This window comes from Sturnira hondurensis, unplaced genomic scaffold (assembly GCF_014824575.4).
Source record: "Sturnira hondurensis isolate 20B ecotype Veracruz unplaced genomic scaffold, ASM1482457v3 Scaffold0024152, whole genome shotgun sequence".
In the NCBI taxonomy this organism is placed as follows: Eukaryota; Metazoa; Chordata; class Mammalia; order Chiroptera; family Phyllostomidae; genus Sturnira; species Sturnira hondurensis.
The window spans coordinates 6,514,051-6,535,298 of NW_028096783.1; the positions used below are offsets into that span (position 1 = coordinate 6,514,051).

Sequence of the window (21,248 nt, forward strand, 5' to 3'; positions counted from 1 at the left end):
GATGGAGCATTTGGTAATAGAGCACACCGATTTATTATCCAAGTGGGTTGTAGCCCCCTGGAAACGTTTGGGGTGTGTGTGTGAGAAATATCCAAGGGGCAGTCTAGTCTTCATGATCAGATCCTTTCTGTAAGACTGTGGTGTTTGCTGAAAATTGTGTTGTGAGTGCAGCTTGTTTTCACTGATCACTTGACTGTGGTCTAGGCCTCGATTCTCTTGTGAGTTACTCCACCCTGGAAAGGCTGCCGTCGGGGCACCGTTCATATGGCTGAAGATAAACAGCCGAGGCTGTGTGTCTGTGGAGCTGCCTGGTCTGATCTGCGGAGCGCGCTGCATCTTCTTCTCATGTCAGTGAAGTTCCAGTGATCACTAGAGAAACTGGCTGACTGTTGAGAATAACTCCAAAGCTTAGGGAAATTGCTCCTTTTCTGAAGACCGGGAGTGGGTCTTCTGTGTTGCCTTCCACGTGTCTCTGAGTGCGGTTCAGAACTTGCACAGGGGCTCAGGAATTATGTCTATGTTTTCAGGTAGTGACAAGATCTGTAAATAGAGTCGTGGGCCAGAAAGGAGCTTAAAGAAAGGTCCGCTCCTCTGTCCTTTCTATTCTGTCACCCATGGTCCTTGCTTGAAAGTCGCTAGTGTGTGCAAACTTGCTACTTTGGAAGGGACCCCTTTTCCTTCTCTGGAAAGCAGGTTTTTAGAAAGTTGCCCACTTCTGTTAATGACATCTGGAGTGAGGAAAAGTAAATTAAGTCTCTTTCAAGGTGTACGAACGTTCTGTAGTTAAGAGTCAAGTTGTAGGTGTTGTAAGAACTAGATCCTGGTTGGATACGCTGTTGGTGGGGGGACGTGCTGCTGAGTCAGGGAGGGGAAGGGAAGGCTGAGGTGGCTGTAAGGTGACCGCATGGACTCTGGAGGCGGCAGGCATCTCTGCTTGGCCACGCTTGCTTCGGTTCCTGAGGAGCAGACAAATCTTTGCTCTGTTGCTTGCCCGAGCGTAAAGGCCAAGCCTTCTACAACTTCCACCCTCTCTTCCAGCATCCCATCCTCAGCTTCATTTCCCCGTGGTATGTCTTTGCCCTCTCTGCATAATCACCAGTATAACCACCATCCACAGCCACAGCCACAACCATAAATCTCCTCCTCTGATAGTTTTCATCATTGTCCCTTCGCTACATGTATGATTCTGTACGTTTGGCGAGTTAGGGCAGGTGTGTGGGTAACGAGATTAAACAAACTGCCTTTAAGTCCTCAAGTTTGGGTTATGGCCAAAGGAAGCCTCCTGATTTAGGTCAGCCTTCCTGGGGTGAGATTTTGGTAAGGGTCCATGGTGGCACTGCCCAAGGTCTAGGTGCTACTAGGAAGGGACAGGCCTGATTTTCCACCTCAAGCAGACACTTCTCCCCACGTGCTGCGTGTGTTAGCTATTGGGTTTTCTACATGGAAGGCGCCTGTGGAGCTAGTAGCCGACAAAAGTGCCTTAAAGGGTTTTGCCTAAGATGATTTTAGTATCTTGATAAGAATTGTCTGAGAGTCGGGGAGCTTTCCCAGCTTTAAAGAGAGAGGGAAAGAGGTGAAAGAAATTTTGAGGACTAGGAATGAGTGTGAAGTACAAATCAGGTTTGTGAACAGTCAAGATAGCCATTCCCAAAAGCCACCCGTGAGGCTTCTCTGGCAATCCAAAGTTGGGGGCAGACAGATAAAAGCATCCAAAGTTCTCTCAGCGCAAATACAGATATGTCTTGGAGGTCTGAGTGGTGTTTGATCCTTTATCTGGATATATTGTTTTAATACCCCTCCCTCCCTCCCTCCCTCCCTCCCTCTTTTCCTTCCTTCTTTCCTTCCTTCCTTCCTTCCTTCCTTCCTTCCTTCCTTCCTTCCTTCCTTCCTTCCTTCCTCCACCCCAATAAAACATGCTGTGAGTGGAAGGAAAGAAAAGCTGACTATTAATTATAGGCCTCAAAGACCAAAGTAGTCATTTGAATTAAGGAAAAAAAATTTTTTTAAGGATCTCAGCATTCGGCTGTTTCTCCTTCATAATTGCACGTTGACCTTTTCGTACTCTCCCACACCATGGTGAGAACAATAGGCCAGAAAACAGAAGTGCTCCATGCTCCCTCCCAACTCTAACACACTGTGTGCTTTTAGGCAAATTTACCTTCTACCCTTTTCTACTTTTAGCAGAGTAGACCTGTTCATCCTTATCTTGGTGGTAGAAGATCTGTGAAAATGTAGTTCAACCAAATCAATTAATTAAACCAACAAGTGCTAGACTTGGTGTTAGACCTAGAGGGGCAAGAGCGCCATTGTAACAAATCAGTTATTTCAGCAAATGTCCCCCAGCACATGTGGAGCACAGATAAGCACTAGAAGCTTTGGGGGGTGCAGTATCTTGTCAAATTCAATGTGTTACCATTGTGTTTAGGCTTGGATTGAATTTTCTTACTGCTGTGGTTTGAATGAAAGTCAGGATTTGCCAGGCATATGGGGGGCAGCCCAGGTTTAGGTGGCTTTTGTCCTCTGCCCAATGCCTGGTGGAAGTCTCCTGCCCACACTGCAGGTTGATTCTAGGTGGTGGTTCCTTGCTCTGTACCTTCACTGTGGCCCCTTCACATTTCTGATACATGGTCAGGTACATTTCAGGGACAGTTCAGGCCCCTCCACCGCCCAAAGAGCAGGCGTTTACTGGAGCACAAGTGGGTCTCTGGCTTATGCGGTGGTGTTGAGATGCGCCAGAGTCTGAAAAAGTACTTTGGAAGGTGGAAGGCATTGTATAACTGTTGGAAAGCTTTTTATTGCTCGTAGAAGTCATGCTTATTTATTACCTCAACTTTTGCCTTCCTTTTTGTGTTTTTTTTTTTCTTACAATTCGATTGCTCCAGAGTATGGGTGGCCACGCAGCAGGAGCGCTTGATTGCCGATACCACCTCTACTTGGCCTGAACGAAAGGGTGGACGCGTAGACTCTTTGAGCTGGGAACAGAATCCCTTTGCCTACCGTGGTACTAGGAGTCTGGGTCTTCACCCGTCTCACCTCCAGAGAAATACCTTTTATTTCTTCATACGCTGTCCTAGTTACTGCACTGAAAGTGTGGAAATCAGTTAGAAACTGAATTTTCACATTTTCTTGCACAGTTACACTCTTCCTCCAAAGATAAGAAAATTGCGTCAACCTTCTCTGGGCTCCCATGGCAACGTGTTAAATTAGGTCAAGATGTGGGGGCAGATAACGCGGCTTGAAAGCCCGCTTGTTAGCCGAGGTAGGAATCCATCAAATGCAACACTGGCTTCCGCCAAAATGTACCTTCTTACCTTACTGTGAACTGCTTCTGGTTATCAGACCGATATAATCAGCTCTCTTTTCTCTCGTTCGAAGATGCATTATGAACCCCGTCGAATTAAGAAAACAATCGGAGGCAAGTGGCTCGATGTTTTCTGTGTTTGGCAAACCTAAGCAAAGGGCTTTCTGGATCCCTGCGAAACACGGCACCTCTGATTTTTGTCAGGTTCCGTGGCTATACAACCATACACTAGACTGTCAAATAGTGTTCTCTCTGTCCCTCCAGCCCCATTTCAGAGATGGCGGCGGCATAACAAGTGACTTATGCAAGGCCACCTAATTGCAATCTGCACAGCAGGTAGCTCTTGAATGGCGTCTTAAGTACCAGATGTCTCACCTGCATGCGAATTTTTCCTCCATAGCAAGGAATGAAAATACTCGTTGGTTATTAGCTCCGTTATCACCTTAGAGCAGATCGGAAACCTGGTCTCCTGCCGGTCGCTAACCAGCACTGCATCCACGGGAGTTCGCAGGATGGAGGAGGGGCAGGGCTAGTCTTTGGCCTCAGTCCAGAGTTATTGCTCTGTAAATCGAGTTTATCCAATTGCATTTTGGATTGCAGTCCTTGCTATTGGTAAGGAATCTGACCCTCCCACGACTGTGGTTGTTATTGAGCTGACCTGGTGGGAACGCCCTTGTCAATATCCAGGTGTATCCCCACCTTTGAGTTGCAGTTGTGAGCGAAGCAGTGAGGGTCCCCTTGTTATTGTGGAGCCTGAAGAAAGCTAGGTGCAAAGTTAGTCATGTGTTACAGCGCTGTGTCGGTTTGTGACTGGACAGTCCCTCAGTTCTCTGCAGGCTAAATTGGGGACGCACTGGAATTCAGCTTCCAAATATTTTGACCTGAGACAGGGAAAAGGTGCCAGTCTTATAGAGTAAGAAGCCCCAGGCATTCCCCATTAGGCCCTCTCACATTGCTCCTGGCCTGCAATGAATCTTCTTGCCACTTTGTTGGTGGCACTGGAGCTGGCTCGAAGTCCCACAGTGAGAGAGTCCCCACACACCTAGAACCTGGGTGTTCCACCTCATAACTGAGTTTTAGGGGTCAGTAACCCGAAGCTACTGCTGATACATGTTCTTGAAAATAAACAACTTTATTGCAAAAGGAAGTACTTCAGAGCCCTTCAATTCAGAATAAAGGTTAAGATTTGGCAGCATTGCCTGAAATCACAGTTTTCTGCAGGAGAGCTGGATTACAAAATAACCTCAGTGTACTCAGGCACGAACGACAACTGAAGAAGCTCCAGGCATGAGCCAAGGCTGCTGATAAGGGAGGGGAGAGGGCTCACCAAAGAAAAGTAGTAGTGCAGTGTGAATCTGTGCAGGAGACTTAAAAACTTGTGAACGAAGACAGGATTGTTACTCGGAACAGCGTAGAGCTTTTGAACTTGGGGCTTATTCCCTGAGCCAACCTGGAATACAGTCTCTCTGTGTCGAGCGACTTGACTGCAGTCGAGAAGGAACTCCCTTGTTGAAGGGGGCAGAAAGCTTGGATGCCCATTTTGTGCGGGGTTCTCAGGCAGCCATCGAGGTCCCAGTGTGGAGTCTCCTTGGGCAGCAGCTGGGCGGGCGGGAGGCAAAGAGCTTAGGAATGAGAAAGGCAGTGGCACCGAGTGTCTTCCTGTTTCTGGCTCAAGGCCCCTGTCCTTAGCTCCTGGCCGGAAGCCTGGCCGACCCCTCAGCCCTAATGGAGCCCTTGCTGCCTGCCGGTGTCTCTGGAGCTGGAGGGGTTCTGCTCTCTGGGCTGTGCTTGATGTGGGTTCTTAGGCGGGATGTGCACTGGGTCTGGGGGTCTCACTGGAGTCGCGGGTTGCCATGCTGCTCAGTAACGAGGCTGGTGGGGAAGCTCTGGATCGTGGGAGAGGCAGACTTCTGGACAGGTCTGGACTGGACGGGAGGAGATGTCCCCTTCTGTTGCCTGCATGGCAGTGTCCCTGCGTCTGCCTCCCTGATTCACTGGGTGACAGTTTTTCTTAATCATCTGCCACCTGCAGGAAAAGATCACGTGGTAGGAGGCTTTGGCATTGCTGTTAGTTTTTTTTCTAAATGTCTTTTTAAAACGTGGAAAGCAGAGGTTCCCTGTTTCGTCTGCTGTCTTTGAAGGCCACACTGGCTCAGCCACCTCACTGCCTGGATTCAGCTGCAGTAGCTAGCACCTTGCAAGCTGCCTCTGGGGCGGGAGAGGCCCATATATGCACTGGGCCTCAGACCCTGGTGCTATTTCCAGCAACCTGAGGCCGAGTGGGGGCCTGGAGTTTGGGTGGCAGCAGACTCATGAGTTGGCCCATCTTTTCTGAGCACGCCCCTCCCCTCCGCTTGCCTGGTTTTGGGGGAAATCTCTAAGGTTCACACTGTTTTGGTCACTGTTCCTTTAACAAACTCTAACTGCAAATGATGGAACTGGGTGGTGACTGTTCTGGAATTCTACTCTGTCTCCAGTGTGAAGCTCCACCTCTCTGTCTTGGAAGTAAAATGTTTCTATGGAGCAAAATTCAATCAGGCTGCTGAGTCCTTGCTGCCTTTAGCAACAGGCCCAGGAGACTCCCCCTGGCCAGGCTGGGACAGGCCGAGCCGGATGTCCGCAAGTTCCTGCCTTTGCCCTTGGCACCTCCCTATCTTCCTGGATGGCCCTCACTGTTTTGGGGAAAGAAGGCTTCCTCAGCATAGAAACGCAATTCAAGGGCAGCCGCACCTCTCCCTCTCCTCCATAAAGCGACGTCCACGTGAGGCCCGCAGGGGTGGAGGCCTGTCCACGCCCCATCTGCCTTCCGATTCAGGTCCAGGCTGACAAACTGGAGGGTGGCCGCTTGATGTGGTTTGACCGCAGTCATGTTGCAGGGGCTGATCACGTCAAGGTTAGGACCATGGGTTCTGGAGTCAGACGCCTGAGCGTGTCCTGGCTTTGTCACACACTGGCCGTGAGATTTTGGGCACGCTAACACCTCTGTGCTCTAGATTGCTCGTCTGCCAAATGGTAATAATGCCAGCTCCTATCTCCCAGGATTGGTGGGAGAATGAAACGAATGAGGTTATGGGAAGCACCCATAGGTAGGCCTGCTGTGCACAGGCCACGTTCTCTTCTCTGGGTGCTTGTGGTAACCGTTGTTCCATGTTCTTCTCCAACCTGCCTGTCTTTCCGATGTCATTCTACATTCTTGAAGGTCGGGAAACGTATCTCTTACTTAGAGAATTCCACTAATTTCTGGCACTGTCTTGGGGTTCGGCGGATACTTAATATCAGATTAGGTCAGCTCAGCTATTCAGCCAACTCACACGGGTATTAAACTCCTGCTGTGTGCGAGGCTCTTTCGTAATTATTATTATTATTATTATTATTATTATTTTACTTCTCACCAATAGCCACATGGGAAAGGTTCTGTTCTTATTGTACAAATGAGAGAATTGGAGTTCTGGGGGCGGGGGGGGGGGAAGGGATCTATTCCTAAGTCATACAGCAAACATCAAAGACGATGCCTTTCAAAGTTTGCCACAATGCGAGACAGTTAGGAAGAAGCCATCTGAGGTTAGCAAGGTGTGTGTTTGGGGGTGGCGAGAAGCAGAGGTTTAGACAAGTTTAGGCTGGAAATACACTTACTGGGTGGCTCCTGTGATGGATAAAGTGGGGAAGAGCGAGGGAAGGCGGGGGAGCCTTCAGACCTTGCCGCAGGTCTGTTACCTGTCAAAGGAGAGAGGGAAGGGAGGAGACATGGGTGCGAAGAGCCTCCCACTGCCCCTCAGCTCCAGACAGGGTTTGGTCAGGCTCACGAGGCCCCCTCCGGTCCCTGTTGCCCAGTGGAGGAGTGTTGTATCTCCCAGGAATGGCTGTGTGTCCGCCATGCTCCATCCCTGTTTGGAACAGAGCCTGGGCAGTTCGGCCTCAGTGGGAACTTGGTGGATTTAGTCACGTATGCTCCCTGCAGCAAGAGACCCGAGCAGCATGTTGTCATGGCTGCCACCAGGCATGTGACCCGCACATCATATACCAACAGATGCAGGTGGTCAAATAGACCAGCGCAGCTTTTCTGTCTGGTTAGTTAGGTGTACAGCAGGATCCAAGACCAAGGTCAATCCGATGCTCTTGGGGGCCCATGATAGGCTCCAGAGAGCAGCATATTGTTGACTGTGACTAACTAGCTGCATTGTCTTATGAGTGACTCACCTCTCCCTGAGAGATAATGAGAGTGAAAGTCCTTCTAAGGTGAGTGAATGTGAAAGTTTGAACTCGGAGACAAGGATGGGACTCGCTTTGCTGGAAAGGCACACACAGGGCATGGCTATGTGGAGGTGTGTGACCTTCAGAGCTAAGAGGGGGGCAGTTTCTTGTGAGGGCCTCTCAAGGCTGGCTCTCGGCCTGGCCTCCTTTAAATTTTCAGTGCGTCAAATGGAGGTGGAACAGAAAAAAAAGTATTTATTCTGCTACCTCCACGCTGTTGTTCATATTCTGTGTTGCAATTTAAGCCCACCTGGCTGCATGCCTGACATTTGAGGGGTGTTCAGAAATTATTTGCTGGGTAAATGCTTGAAAAACCCAGTGCTCTCGTGACCATCAGGATCTAGTTCACCTCCCAAAGAACCATAAGGTGCTTAACCAGTTATTTCTCTCATCCCTGCGATGCAGGCTGCAGGCGGCACTTCAGCACTGGGAGGAAATCGGTTCCAGAGGGTGCTTTGAGAGGCTCCTGAGAAAAGGCGCTGGCTTCAGATTTCTTGAGTCCTGGTTTCTAATCCCCATCGGTGAACGCATCTTTCTTTCTTCCTGTAACCTAGCTACTTAGGAAGACGTTTTCTTTGGACCTTGACATTGGTTAGAAAAAGCACTTCCTTGGCATCTAACAAAATTCTTACCCTGTACCCTCCAATCCAAACTTAACCTATTTCTGGTGACTTCTTAAAAGAATCAGTACCTAGAAGACATCAGGAGGAAAAAGCTCTAAGGAAACCCACTTCCTGAGTCGAGCGTCACTGGCTCGCTGTCCAAGGAAGTGTCTGAGTGGCAGGTTGAACGTGGTTACTCAGAGTTCTTGGGTTTAGAGAAAAGAGGTGGGAGCATTTGAATATGGGCTGCCCCTTTAAGAGAGAAACAGTCTTCTTTCTCCTGCGGCCCTCCCCCACCCGCCCACCACACACATGTGAACTTGAACACATGCAGGTGTGAGGAGGCCAAGCAAAAACAAGGGTCTTTTCTGAACACGCTAAAGAGCATAACTGTCATATTCTCGGGCCCAAAGCGCACTCCCCAGTGAACATGGCTTCTCTCTGTCCCAAGTCGGGCAGCATAGCCAGCCTGGGGCCAGTCAGCTGGGCCCAGCCCGTCCTGAACATTGGTGGCTAGTCAGACTGAGTTTTTCAACTCAGCTCGATGCTGACGGGGTCCACTTCTAGGCCCAACTCCTGACATTTGAGGGGAATGCTGCTGAGCACTCCAGGTCAGCCCTCCTTAACAATTAGGTAGAGCATGCTTGGTGAGGGGCATAAATGATTAGGGGGAAAAAAGCACATTGGAGGAAAGAGGATCTAAGTCTGTCTGTGGCCAAGATTTCCCCAAACCATAAATGTCTGTGATACTTTCACTTGCAAAGCAGCTCGCATCTGTTCTTTTTTGTATGCCTCCCTTCTCTGAGTGAGAGCAAGAACTTCACAGAGTTATTCCTAACCTTAGCAGATCTCAACTGATTATTCTTATCTGAAAGCTTGAGTGCATTTCCCATTCATATACTTCAGTTGTTTCTTTTTCTTTTTTGCCTGCAACTTTGTACTTTTTCAAAGTTGCCATAAAAAGGCCAACTTAATCCTTGGAAGAATCATTGATTTTCTCTAGTGCTTTTGCTCTTTTCCTTTTCATTTCATCTTTTTTTTTTTCGTGTCTTTCTTTGAAAAGCCTGCTTTGAAAAATATATTTTCTGCTGTTTCGTTTTTTAAAAAAATTCATTGTTGTATTTTATTTTGTTTGCAACTGTTCTGTATTGTGGTAAAATATATATATGCATGCACATATACATATATATGTATTTCCTTTATGATTGGGACTACTTAATTGATGTCTCTACGAAGCAGGGAGGAGCAGGGATCACTACTCACAGTTCAGGAGTGGGGAAACTGAGGTCTGGAGAGGCCAATTTGTCTAAGATCATAAAATGAATTGGGGGGACGTTTGGGTCAAAGCACAGGACTGTCGATCCCCCATTTCGAGCTTCCCCACGAACACGTAAATATTGTAGTTTTATAGGACACTGTCCGGTATCGCTCCTCAGGCCTGTACTGCTTGACAGGCTTCATTACCCTTTGTAATGCTTTTTCCTGTCCTCGAGTCTCACATGCCAGCAACATGGACTTGACTTCCAAGGGCGGTTTTCACTGATCGTAGAGTTCTTTCTAACTTGTTTCCATTGTTAGATGCTGGTTCGAACGTCGTTATGTTCATGTGTCCTTCAAGTACCTGTTGGAGTGTGTTTTTGTGGCTCTGAGTTGAATCAGTAGAACTTATTGCTGCCCTTAGTTGCTAGTCATTGATAAGGGGACAGATGTAGAGAACATACTGACCTCCCAGTGACTCATTGAACTGAGGCCTGTTGGCCTGTTATGGACTGTACTTGACACGGACCATATTGGAGATGAGGTGAGACTGGGTCAAGGTGGGGGCAAAGGAAGGGCATGACTCAGAAGAAAGAGGAAAAGGCACCTACAGACACAAAGCCAAGCCAAAATAGCAAGCGATCCCTGCCCCGTCTTTCCTTTTAAAAATCTTCCCAAACAACCAGCAATATGAACGCTGGAATTGTTCATTCTCAGGCAGAACATCTCTGCAGCTTCAGGTTGCATTTGGTCCACAGGGCAAGACACCCTCGGGTTGTTTTCTGTTTTATTTGTCATTAAACTTCATTTAACAAGGACTTAAGGGAAATAGAGAGATTTGGGGTTTTTGTTTTTTTGGTGAATGGTAATTTACAAGGGGGTTGACAGAAAAGAGGGTGATGCTCAGCCTAGCCTCTGGGGTCCCCCAATCCACCCTCTGAGTTGGGAGCTCCTGCAGTAGCACGAACGGAGCTGATGAACATATGGGTGGGTCATTTCTGGGTTTGAGTGTTCTGTTTTCGCCATCATCGTTTGGCTGTGGGTAGACACCTGGGTGGAAGGGCGGGGCCAGCCCCACTCGTTCCTCCGTTTTAGGACCACCTGGCAGATGTGTGCTATTCGGGCACAGTCAGCCCTGTTGCAAGGGCGACCAACCATGAGAGTTTCATAGGTTAAAATAAATGTGGTGCCCTGCCCCCTCCCCCCAAGTGTTTGCTTTGACTTTTAGAGTCAAGCTAAAGAGATTAGCTTCTCAAAGTAGCACATTAATCCCCAAAGGACAGGAGGTGTGGTCATTTTTATTTTGGGGAACATGTTGATGAAACATAGCCTGGAGTCGCCCATGCCGCTTGGTTCCAAATATAGTTTAAGAGATAGAAGCCATTTGGGTAGATTTTTCCATCCTTATGTGTCTCCTCAGAGGAGGACTGTTTTAGACTACAACTCAGTAAATGTTGACTGAGCCCTGTCAGACACCAGCCACCATACCTGGCACTGAGGAGATGGGAGCAGCAAGACACGGTCCGTGTGTATAGGGAGCTGATCACGGGGGCATTAAGCGGCAGACAGCTTTGTGATGGTGGGTGTTGGTGGGTGGGGCGCTGTTCCAGGCCTTGGGTTTCAGCGGTGAAAGTCCACAGCCCCTGTCTGCCCTTGGAGCATATGTTCTAGTAATGAGGGAAGGACACAGTGTGCCATCGGGTTGGTCTTCTAAGTGAACCGGTAGGAGGCAGCCCATGAGAGTGACTGCGTGGTATGGAAGTCTATTCTTCTACGTGCACCTTGCCCTAGGGCACAGATGACTGGTGAGAGCTCGCAGTTGAAATGAAAAGGAAAAACGGAAGCCCCACCCTGAATTCACTGACAGCGAGTTCATCAACATGGGTAGGCAACCTCCGAGCCTAGAAAATGAGAGGAAAGATACTGACAAATGACCAAATGGAAAGGATTACTACTGCGAGCATCTTACTAAAATTTCGTTCTAGTCCATCACTGTATATTCATTTAAATGGCTCCCTTCTTAGGTACAGAGTGAGGACACAAAAAAGCAGGTTTGTTTTTTTTTAATAACCAGCTCTCAGTGAGGTAGATTGGCAGGCCATTTGGTTACTTGACAAGGAGAAGAGACTTTAAAAACATGAACAAAATCAGTAGGAATTTACCTGAAGCTTTGTCTCAGAGAGAGAGAGAGAGAGAGGGAGAGAGAGAGAGAGGTTCTAGCTTTGGAGTTGAAGTGCCTGTTCCTCTCTGGAGGGGAACATTCTCTTGCGATTTGTCTGCTGGCCTGGGACGCACCTCCAGGTACCCACCTGATATGTCTGCTTCTGAGCTTGTATCAAGTTCTTCAAATCAGGATTGTCCTGTGGTGCTAGGAGCTTTCCTTCTGCCTAGAGGCTGAGAAGAACAAAGCAGTCAGAGGAAATCCCCCTGCTGTAGCCAGAGGGGGAGAGGAGGGAGCAGACTGCAGGGGGGTGGGGGCGGGTGGAGGCCCCGGGAGTGGGGGGGTGGTGTGTGAATGTGTGTGGTGCCCTCCCCCACGTCTTTGGAGAGAGACTTCCTTCTAACAGGGACCCCTCTGTTGTTGTGGCTCAGAGCTTCGACTTGAGAAGCATAGTCTCCCAGTGATGCCACTGGATTCCTGATGTGTGACACCCAGGGCAGCGTGGTGAAGGCTGCCGTTGACTGCCGCGGGGCCCCCAGACAGGGATGCCATTGTGAGTCACATTTAGTATGTGAGCTCCCCTTCCCATGACTGGCACTATTCTTAGTAGTTCTCCGCTCCCCGGGACAGAGGTCACCGGGATAGCGGTCTGGGTGGGTGGGTGGAGGGGGCTGGGCCCTGGTGGGAGAGGAGGTGCCGGAAGGAGGGAGAGGCTCAGCAATTTTAGGATATGTTGGAGCAAGGACAAGGGGTGAAGCCCTTCGGCCCTGGGGTGCTGCACGGAGCCATACAGACACATCTCCTGGGAGAGCCTGTCCCTAGGAGCCCCTCGGAGTTTCCGCAGCTCCAGGACACGAGAAGTTCCCGTGGGCCCGGACTTGGATGTTGCTGGTGAGGCTGCCTAGTTAGGGGGCCTGCCAATCCCAGAGCTACCGCCAGGCATGGGCTCCCACGTGGCCCTGAACTGCCCTCCCAGACCCAAGGTGAGGGTGACACACTGCTGTGGAAAGAGGCTGCTGGGCTAGACCATCCACAAATCCAGGGAAGGAACAGGCATGCCTGGAAGCACACGCTTTCTGGGAGAAGATTCCATGCCCTTCCCATTTCTGTTGCTCCCCACGCTGAAGGGCCGTCTAGGAGTCAGCCCAGGGGGACTAGAAAGGACTCCGAGAGGAGTCATGGATTCTTTTGATTTGGCTCCACAGTGAGGGCTTTCTGAAGGGTGGGCAGCACCTTGCAGGGAACTCAGGCCGAGAGCTCTGTGTGCTCCTTAGCTCTGGGTGGGCTCCCGGGAATTTTCTTCAGGAGTCGGGGGAGAGAGACTGGAGCTGACACCACTGATATTTTGACTTTGCTGTTGTGAAGCGAATCAGAGACGTTCCTTCCCCTTCAGTTCTTGTGCTTTCTTTAGGCATCTGCTTTTTCTATTAACGTTCCCTCCTCCCCTTGGTGTAAATAGAAGCAGAGTTGGAGAGCACCATTCTCTGTGACTTGGGTTCCCAGTTCCTGCATTTCACAGTCTGGTGTTCTCTGTGAACAAGGGTAAACTCACACGAGGAAAACCCCTGCAGACAAGGCCTCACCCCGCCCCCTGGCCTATACCCAGATGTCCGGGGTCAAATGTCCAGAGCAGGCTGTGGCAGGACGATGCAGCCTGTGACGTGGACATTGCAGTTCAGGAAATGGCACTGGCAGGAAGACCAGCCACAGTCCCTCTGTCTGGCATCCCCTCCTCTAGGACCTGGCTCTGGAGACAAGAACAGAAGCCCCTTCTCGGCCTCCCGGCAGCCCATTCTTAGAGGCTGTGGATGGCGGGGGCATGCTCCCGAGCTGCCTCTCCGGGACCTGCCCGGGCAGAAGCCTGGTGTTTCCTTCCCTTTCCTTGTCTCGGCGTCGAAGACACTGAGAATTCCCTCACTCACTCCCCGCAGCGAATTTTAGATAAATAGTGTGAGAGAGCTTTTAAGGTAAAGAGCAGGAGAGCGAAATAGTGATGTGAGCAGCTACCAAAAAGAGACCTCACTAACTGGGCTGGAAATGTCACCTGTGGGGGTGGGCACGAAGGTCATTAGCTGTTGAGGGTTGGGAGAACCATGGGCTGTCCTGTGTCCCGTGGCTGCTTGACACGTGAGGAAGAGAAGACCTTGGATTAGTGTGACCAGGCAGGCAGAGCGGATGTCATCCCCCATCTTGGTCTTATCTGGGGCGATGTCGTGTTGACTGAAGAATATGGGGGCCAGACTGTGTGGGTTCCAGGCACAGCCACTGCACTTCTAATGTGAGTGGCTTTGGCCACTGCCAGTGGACCTAGCAGGGTACCAGTTTTCTCTGCTGTGACATGGTCAGACCATGTGCACTGGCAGTACCAGCTACTCCATGGGGTTACTGTGAGGAGTGAGAGGTGAGAAGCAGCAACAATAGCATGTGTCTGATGCATAGTGTGCCCAATAAATCGTAGCTTTGCTTTGCCAGGGGGTCTTAAAGCGACTCCTCTCTCTGTCTTATGTCTGCGGTTTGTGGACCCACCTCGAAAGAGGACTGCCAACTCCAGGGCTCATTTACACAATTTTGGGTAGTGGATCTCTCTGTTTGTCTGTCCTCAGGGGTCCTGTTGGGCGTGTTGTCATTGTGCATGCCATCAGAAAGCCTATTATGTCACAAGGGGTCTTGAAGCTTATTTTTTTTTTACTACAAGAAATTCCATAGCATTTCTTAATAGAGGTTTGTTTTCTTACACCTTCTGCCCATCGGGGTGGCTTTTCCATGGTTTCTTATATAATGTCATGTGTAGTCCTGTGAGCCCAGGCAGGGAGTAGTAGCTGGTGACTTTAAGTCAACTTACAAGAAACCTGCAAATGTGTCTAAATTATACACTGAGTGGTTTTTCGACAAGGGGTGAAAGCAGATGAGGCTAAGTTTTCGGTGGTGTGAACTCATTGGTTTTACAGGCCTTTGCTGAATGTGTTCTAGGCCACCTGCAAGATGGTTTTAACGAGCTCAAGGCGCATTTTCAGAGGGGTGAGGCAGTGATGTGTCCTTTTCTGTGTAGCTGGGGGTGTGCAGAGGGGGAGCAGGGGAACCCCCACGGGGAAGCAGTTACTGAAGGAGCATTTCTTCACTGTCTAGTCACAGCACGCGCCCAGCACTGCTTCCTCACAGATGTCTGTCGAGCTGGCCCTGCACTTGGAGTCAGAGGCCTGGACACTAGACCCAGGACCACCACTTTCTAACAGCGGCTGGCGCAAAGCCATGTAGACTTTCTGAGCTCCTTTTCCACAGGGACAGTGAGACCGTGGTGCTTCGTGCCCAGAGAGGAGTGGGCGGTGGGTTTTAGGAGCGAGTAGCGTGATGCGTGTGGCCGTGCCTTGTCGAAGTGTAAGATGGAATGAGAGGTTACCCTGATAGACTCTACAAGGCATTTATTTTTTAGATGGAGAGGGAACCAACCTAAACTTTGTTCCTTATTAAATCTCAGTTCACTTTGAATCAGATGAATTTGAAACTCGGGTGAAAGGTTAGAACTGCAAAAAGCTGAGTTTCTCTATGCGAGTCAGAGCATCCCAGGCTTCCATCATGGACACGGGCTGGGTGTTTCCCCATCCTGCTCTGTCTGGATGGCTTCTGAGGTGGTGTCCTCGGCACCGTGCAGGCCGGCCCACGCAGCGCGGACAGCCGTGCGGTTCACCATGTCTCTGGCTGCCCTCGGGAGTCACACAGGGCTCCCTGGCAGCCTTGTCATTTCTGAATAGACAGTGATCTTCAGAGGAAATCCGTGTAGCAGGAGGACTCTTTTAGCATATGATAAATGGACCGTGAGAGCATTGTCAGGCCTCCCAGAACTAAGATTTGGGCAGTGTTGGTGGCTGAGACAAGGGGTGTGTGTGTGTGTGTGTGTGTGTAAATTAGAATATAGTGAACCCATGAAGAATTGAAGATAGTCATCACCTGACCTCTGAACATTTCCTGGGCGGCAAGTTAATTACTCAATTACTCACACAGTGATGATTCTTTCCTCTCCTTGTTTGGGTGCTTGCCTGTACCCGTGACCTGGGGAGACAGGAGGGTGGTGGAGAGGAATATTAAGAACCAACTAACTCCTTCTTGAATAAGCTTAGGACAATAACCTTCTCCCTTGCTACTCAGGGGCCAGAGGCACCCTGTATAGGGGAGTGCTTACGAGGTTTGACTTCTGATGGGAACTGGCAGGGACATTCCTTAGTTAATACCTCTATTACTTCTGGAGGCAAATGACTTCGTTTTTAAAGGCACAAAAGACTGTGCTGCCTCAGAATGTCTCAGAGGATAGGACCCATAGTTTTTGCTTCTATAGTTTGCTTAGCAATAAAAATGGGCCCATCCCTAAGCCATTCAAAGAAAGGTAATTGATACATTGTCGAAGTGGATGTTCTTTCTTCTTTTGGTTGGCACTTCTTCACCTTTCCAGTCTGAGTGAGCTCCAGCACCGCCTCCAGCGTTTGTGCTGTGTGTCGCCTCCCTTCTCTCCTGGCTGGAGAGACAGAGAGGAGGGCGGAGGGAGCGCTCCGTCCCGGGGTTCGAGGCCGAGAGCACTGTGCATCCGGGGTAATGATTCGTGGTGCCTTGTGTTTCCAGGCAGTGGACCGATCCAGCTGTGGCAGTTTCTTCTGGAATTACTCACTGATAAATCCTGTCAGTCTTTTATCAGCTGGACAGGAGATGGCTGGGAATTCAAGCTTTCTGACCCAGATGAGGTAAGCAGGGAGTGACCCCAGAGTACTATGTTGGAGGGAGCTCTGGAAAGGGGCTGTGTGAGTCTCGGGACATTTTCTAGGTTTCCGATCCCAGCTCCTGCCACGTGCTACTTGTGCGACCTTGAGCAAGTTACCTCGCCTCTCTGTGCCTTAGTATCATTATGTGGAAAAGTAGAGAAAGTATCTATGTTGCCTATTTGTTTTCTAGGATTAACTGATGACATGCCCATAGGATATCAGGCACATAGTAACCCTTTGTAAATGTGAGTTGCCTCCTCTTTGCACTTTTCCTGGCCCCGTGGCTCTGCGAATCTGAAAGGGGCCAGACAATTCAAGAGGCCTTGGATGATCAGTGCAATTTGTTCATTAATTCATTCTTTGATCCAACAAATGTCCATTGAGTGGTTGCTCTCTGCCCTGCCCAAGTCTGAGAATAAAAATACGAAGAGAGGCAACATGGTCTGTTGTGGCAGAAACAACGGGCAAATTGTGCCCAAGGACACAGAAATGCTTCCCATTGATGAGAGGCAGGTAGGCAGCTCGGTGCTCCCCGAGTCCCCCACGTGAGATCTCATGTTTTCAAAGCAGGTACGTTCTCTTTCTCTTGATAACTTAGGGAGAGAAGAGAATCTACAGTGTTGCTTTCCTTTTTCACTTTAACTCCATTAGGCAGAAGTTCAGGGTCTATGTTTGCAACAAGGTAGAGAATCACCTTTATTGTCTGTCATCCATACCCAACTCTTGAAAACTGCAACTGAGAAGAGATAGGCCAGAAAAATAGTTTCCACATACATGAATCTCTTAACTGACTTACTTGAACATCAGAGGTCACCACGGATGGGTATAGGCATATAAACATGTATGTTTGGATTATTTGATAGATTTTTTTTTAACCCCCCCCCTCCACTTTTAAAATTTCAGGTGGCCAGGAGATGGGGGAAAAGGAAAAACAAACCCAAGATGAATTATGAGAAACTGAGCCGCGGCCTCCGCTACTATTATGACAAAAACATCATCCACAAGACGGCGGGCAAACGCTACGTGTACCGCTTTGTGTGCGACCTGCAGAGCCTCCTGGGGTACACGCCCGAGGAGCTCCACGCGATGCTGGATGTCAAGCCTGATGCCGATGAGTGATGGACCCCAAAGGGACCAGGGAACCCCTGCTGAGACCTTTGAAAGAATAACCACGTCGGTTGGACTCTTCATTTTTAATTGTTATTCTATTTTTAATTTTCCAGAACTCATTTTTTTTACATTCAGGGGTGGGAGCTAAGCGAGCTGCAGCTGTAATCTGTTGTGCGTCATTGGAGAAGAAGAGCAGAGCTGGTGGGGTGGGTGGGGTAAGAAGTTCTTGAGCAAATTTTCAGGAGAGAAAGGTCTTCTTAGAAGCTTAAAGACTCTGGCTTAAGGAAGGACGAGACTTATGTGTCTAAAGATTTATAAAAATCATCCGTGAAAAAAAGTCTCGAGTTACGGACTTATCACCAAAAGAAATTGAGACATCTTGAGTCATGAGGCAGATGAAAGGCGATTAACTTGCTTCTGTTTCTGGGTCTTGGGGAGGCAAAAACAGGGAGGTGGGGTAGGTCATTTTGTTTGGGGGGGTGCACAAAACCCAAGGACTATTTACCTTTTACTGTACTTTTAAAACAAAGATGGACTTCAGACTTCACTGGGGAGGGCCCAAAATTGTTTTCTTTGTGTGTGTTAAAACTTATTTTATTAAATTTTGTGCCAGTATTTTTTTTTTTTCTTAAAAATCGTCTTAAGCTCTAAGGTGGTCTCAGTATTGCGATATCATGCAAGTTTGTTTTTATTTGCCGCCTGAAGATTCTGTCACAGTGAAAGAAAACTGTTTATATAGACCCCACTGGAAACGCAACGTGCTGTCCCTGAGATTGGGGACCCCGAGCCTGTGTGGCTGTGTAGATGAAGGGAAACGTAATGTTGATTTGAAAACAAGGGAACTGTGCATGTGAATTACAAATGTAATTTAAAAAATTTTTCATCACGCCCCTCTACTTATTTGTCATCAGTGGATTCTTGGGGTTTAGACTTAACATTGAGCTAAGAAGCATTAAGTCTTGCACTGAATGTATTTTGCAGCCCCGGTTTGGGACCACAGTAAATGTGGGAGCACTGTTGACGTCATGGAAAGGATATCGAAGGAGGAACGTTGACTTTGTTCTTTATTGGTTCTATACCTGTAACATAGGACTTGGAAGAAAAGCTGGGCGCATGGGCATTACCCCTCAGGTCTTGAGAACGAAATCCTGAATGTGTGTCGTTCCAAACTAACGCTCTACTTTCTCATTTACATCTACTCTTCCCAGCCTCCCGTACTTCTTGCTTCCCTCCTACCCCCACTCTGTTATTCAGTGCAAAGGAACGTGCAGCTTTCTGATTGGGGAGTGAAAGAGTAACAGCAGACGTGACGTGAGTTGAAGAGAGTCTGAGAAAGCCATTTAGACTCACTGGGTTTTTGGAGTGATGGAAATTAAGGGAGCTATACCAGTCAAAGGGGGCATGGCTGTCTTGGGGAGGAGAAGTGCAAGGCTTTCCTTTGAAGAACTTATTAAGCTGTGGTTGAGTCGGATGTCCGGCAAGACTGAGCATGCAAAGTGAATAGTGTGGCTGCTGGTGGGGTCTTGCTCTTGCGTCTGTTACCGCAGCACAGGGTAAGTGCAGGAAAAACATGCAGAAGAGAGGGATGACTAGAAGGCAAAGGAAAAATAAGAATAGGAGCTTGAATGAAGACAGTAAGGTGGTCCACGAGGTTTGCATATATTTTTAGTTTCCTCATAATGTAACTACAGACTTAATCAACTGAGGCAGTTGGGAAGGGTAATCTAAAAATGGGGTTTTGCAGGAAAAGGGACCAACATCTGTTAATGAGGACACGTTCCTAATTCAGTCAGAATGCAGTCCCCTCCCACCATTAAATAGATGCCCGACTGAAAAAGGAGACCATGGGATGGATTTACAGACGACAGGGAGAGAGGCGAAGAAGCATTGAAGATGGGCTTCTCAGAACTGGCCTTTTCTGGTCTCTAGCTGAGGAACTGAAAGTACAATATGAACAACCTTCTAGCGTATCTTCAAGGAAGGGCATGGTTTGTTCCCAGGTCCTCCTGCAGACCCACATCATCAGGGATGGGGCTCTGGGATTCTCGAGTGTCCTCATGCTGATAAACTGGAGTGTCTCCTTGGAAAGCAAAGGCAGAATCAGCCCAGCTGTGTATTTTCATCTTCTTCCAAATGCAGGTGCCTTAATGAAGCTCTCGAACTGTTTTAGGAGCTGCTCAGGGAGTGTTAGGCGGAACTGTTGGACTACATTATTTTTCTTAGATTATGTGATCTGAGATTAGTTGGGCACTGGTAAAAGTGTGCATGCGTGTGCGTGTGTGTGTGCGTGTGTGTGTGTTTGCAAAACTGCAGCTGAGATAATACCTGGATTTTCTAGGTATGCCTTCCCACAATTCAGTGACGGGCGAGAGTAGAACATCAGTCGTGGCTTGCTGTTTGCAACCTGGCATGACATCATTTTCTCAGCTCATCAACCTTTCCCACTATATTTATGCCGAAAACTCCTTTTGTGTGAGTGTCTAACTCCTGCAATAATTCCGTAGCAGCTAAGATATAAGAAAGTGCCTCCTCATGCTCCTCAGCCCGCCTGTCCGCTAAGATGCCTTTCTCTCTGGGTCCACCATTCTCAGTGTTTATAGATAGTTTACTAGTTAAGACTGCTTTGTTGATCTGGCCAGATGCTTTTTCTCCTTCTGTCCAAAGGCCAGAGACCATCCCAGGAAGAGTGGTGGGTGGTTTATACACTGGAAATGCAGCAGAATTGTTGCATTTATGCTTTTTAAAAACACATGTTAGCTTCAGAGGAAGGGGGGGGCAAATCTGGTTTAGCTGGGAGAAACCCTTATTTCCCTGAAGATGCCTTAACCCACGTCCATTTTGGCTGCAGGGTTCAGAGTCACTTCTGTGCCCTTCCTCATGCGGGGACGGGGGACTTCTGTACGCAGAGCCCTGGTTCCGTGGCGGTGGGGATTGGAGGTCGCATTCCAAGATCAGATATGCTTTTCCTCACTTTGGAGATGAACACTCTGGGTTTTAGAGCATTAACCTGCCTAATCTTCGTGATGAAAACAACGCCCTCTCTCTGCTAGCCATGCTGTGCATGCTGCTCTCTCTGTTGGGGTCTATATAAATGTGTTCGCTCTTATCCACATTCCAAAGAAGTGTTGAGGAACCGTAAATATATGTATACATATACATATATAAAATATATATATGAAAATGAAATTATCTCTATCAGGAATACTGCCTCAGTTATTGAACTTTTTTTAAGAAGAACTTTTTTTTTTAAGCTGAGAAATATAGGGGTAAAAAGATGTTATATTGTGTTTGACTATTTTCCAACATGTATTTTCATATAATTTATATTTTTTAAAAAGCTGAAAATTTAAAAGCAAGATGAAAAAAAAAGGAAAAGCAGGTGCTTTTTAAAAATCAGAACTGAGGTAGCTTAGAGATATAGCGATGTAAGTGTCTATGTGTTTTTTTAATGCGAAAAAAATTTCTTATGGGGGTTTTTGTTTGTTTATTTTAGTAGCTGATGCTGGCACATCATTTTGCTGGAGAGTTTTTTATATACTGTAGCTTGATTTCATATTGTATTTTCAACTGTGTGAAATTAAAAAAAACAAATTCATTCATAACACCATGGGTTTGGCTTGATTCTTTCCCATCTGGTTCATGTGTGAAAGGGGGACAAATGAACCAACCAGAGGCAAGCAAGCACAGGCAGGAATGCGCCTCACTCTTGCTAATCCCACTCACGCTGGATCCTTTCAGATAAAGATTTCCCAAAAAAGTGAGAACTGTGATAAGAACATACATAGATGAGTATCACCCTGACTGGTGTGGCTCCGTGG

General features: G+C 48.2%; 1 protein-coding gene and 1 long non-coding RNA gene across 5 annotated transcripts in view; both read left to right on the forward strand.

Annotated features, from left to right (window-relative positions):
• The window catches only part of ETS1 (ETS proto-oncogene 1, transcription factor), a 128,394-nt gene extending 107,703 nt beyond the window's left edge, over positions 1-20,691 (forward strand). For all 4 annotated transcript variants that reach the window (XM_037038298.1, XM_037038300.1, XM_037038299.1 and 1 more), the window contains 2 exons: positions 16,184-16,302; positions 17,224-20,691. In XM_037038298.1, coding sequence (XP_036894193.1) covers positions 16,184-16,302; positions 17,224-17,439 — 335 coding nt within the window. In that variant the 3' untranslated portion in view covers positions 17,440-20,691. The remainder of the gene's footprint in view (positions 1-16,183; positions 16,303-17,223) is intronic.
• Positions 70-15,765, forward strand: LOC118981506 (uncharacterized). The gene is made up of 3 exons (XR_005065353.1): positions 70-80; positions 6,872-6,877; positions 15,446-15,765. It is a non-coding gene; the product is annotated as an uncharacterized LOC118981506 (long non-coding RNA).
• Positions 20,692-21,248: the final 557 nt, after the last annotated feature.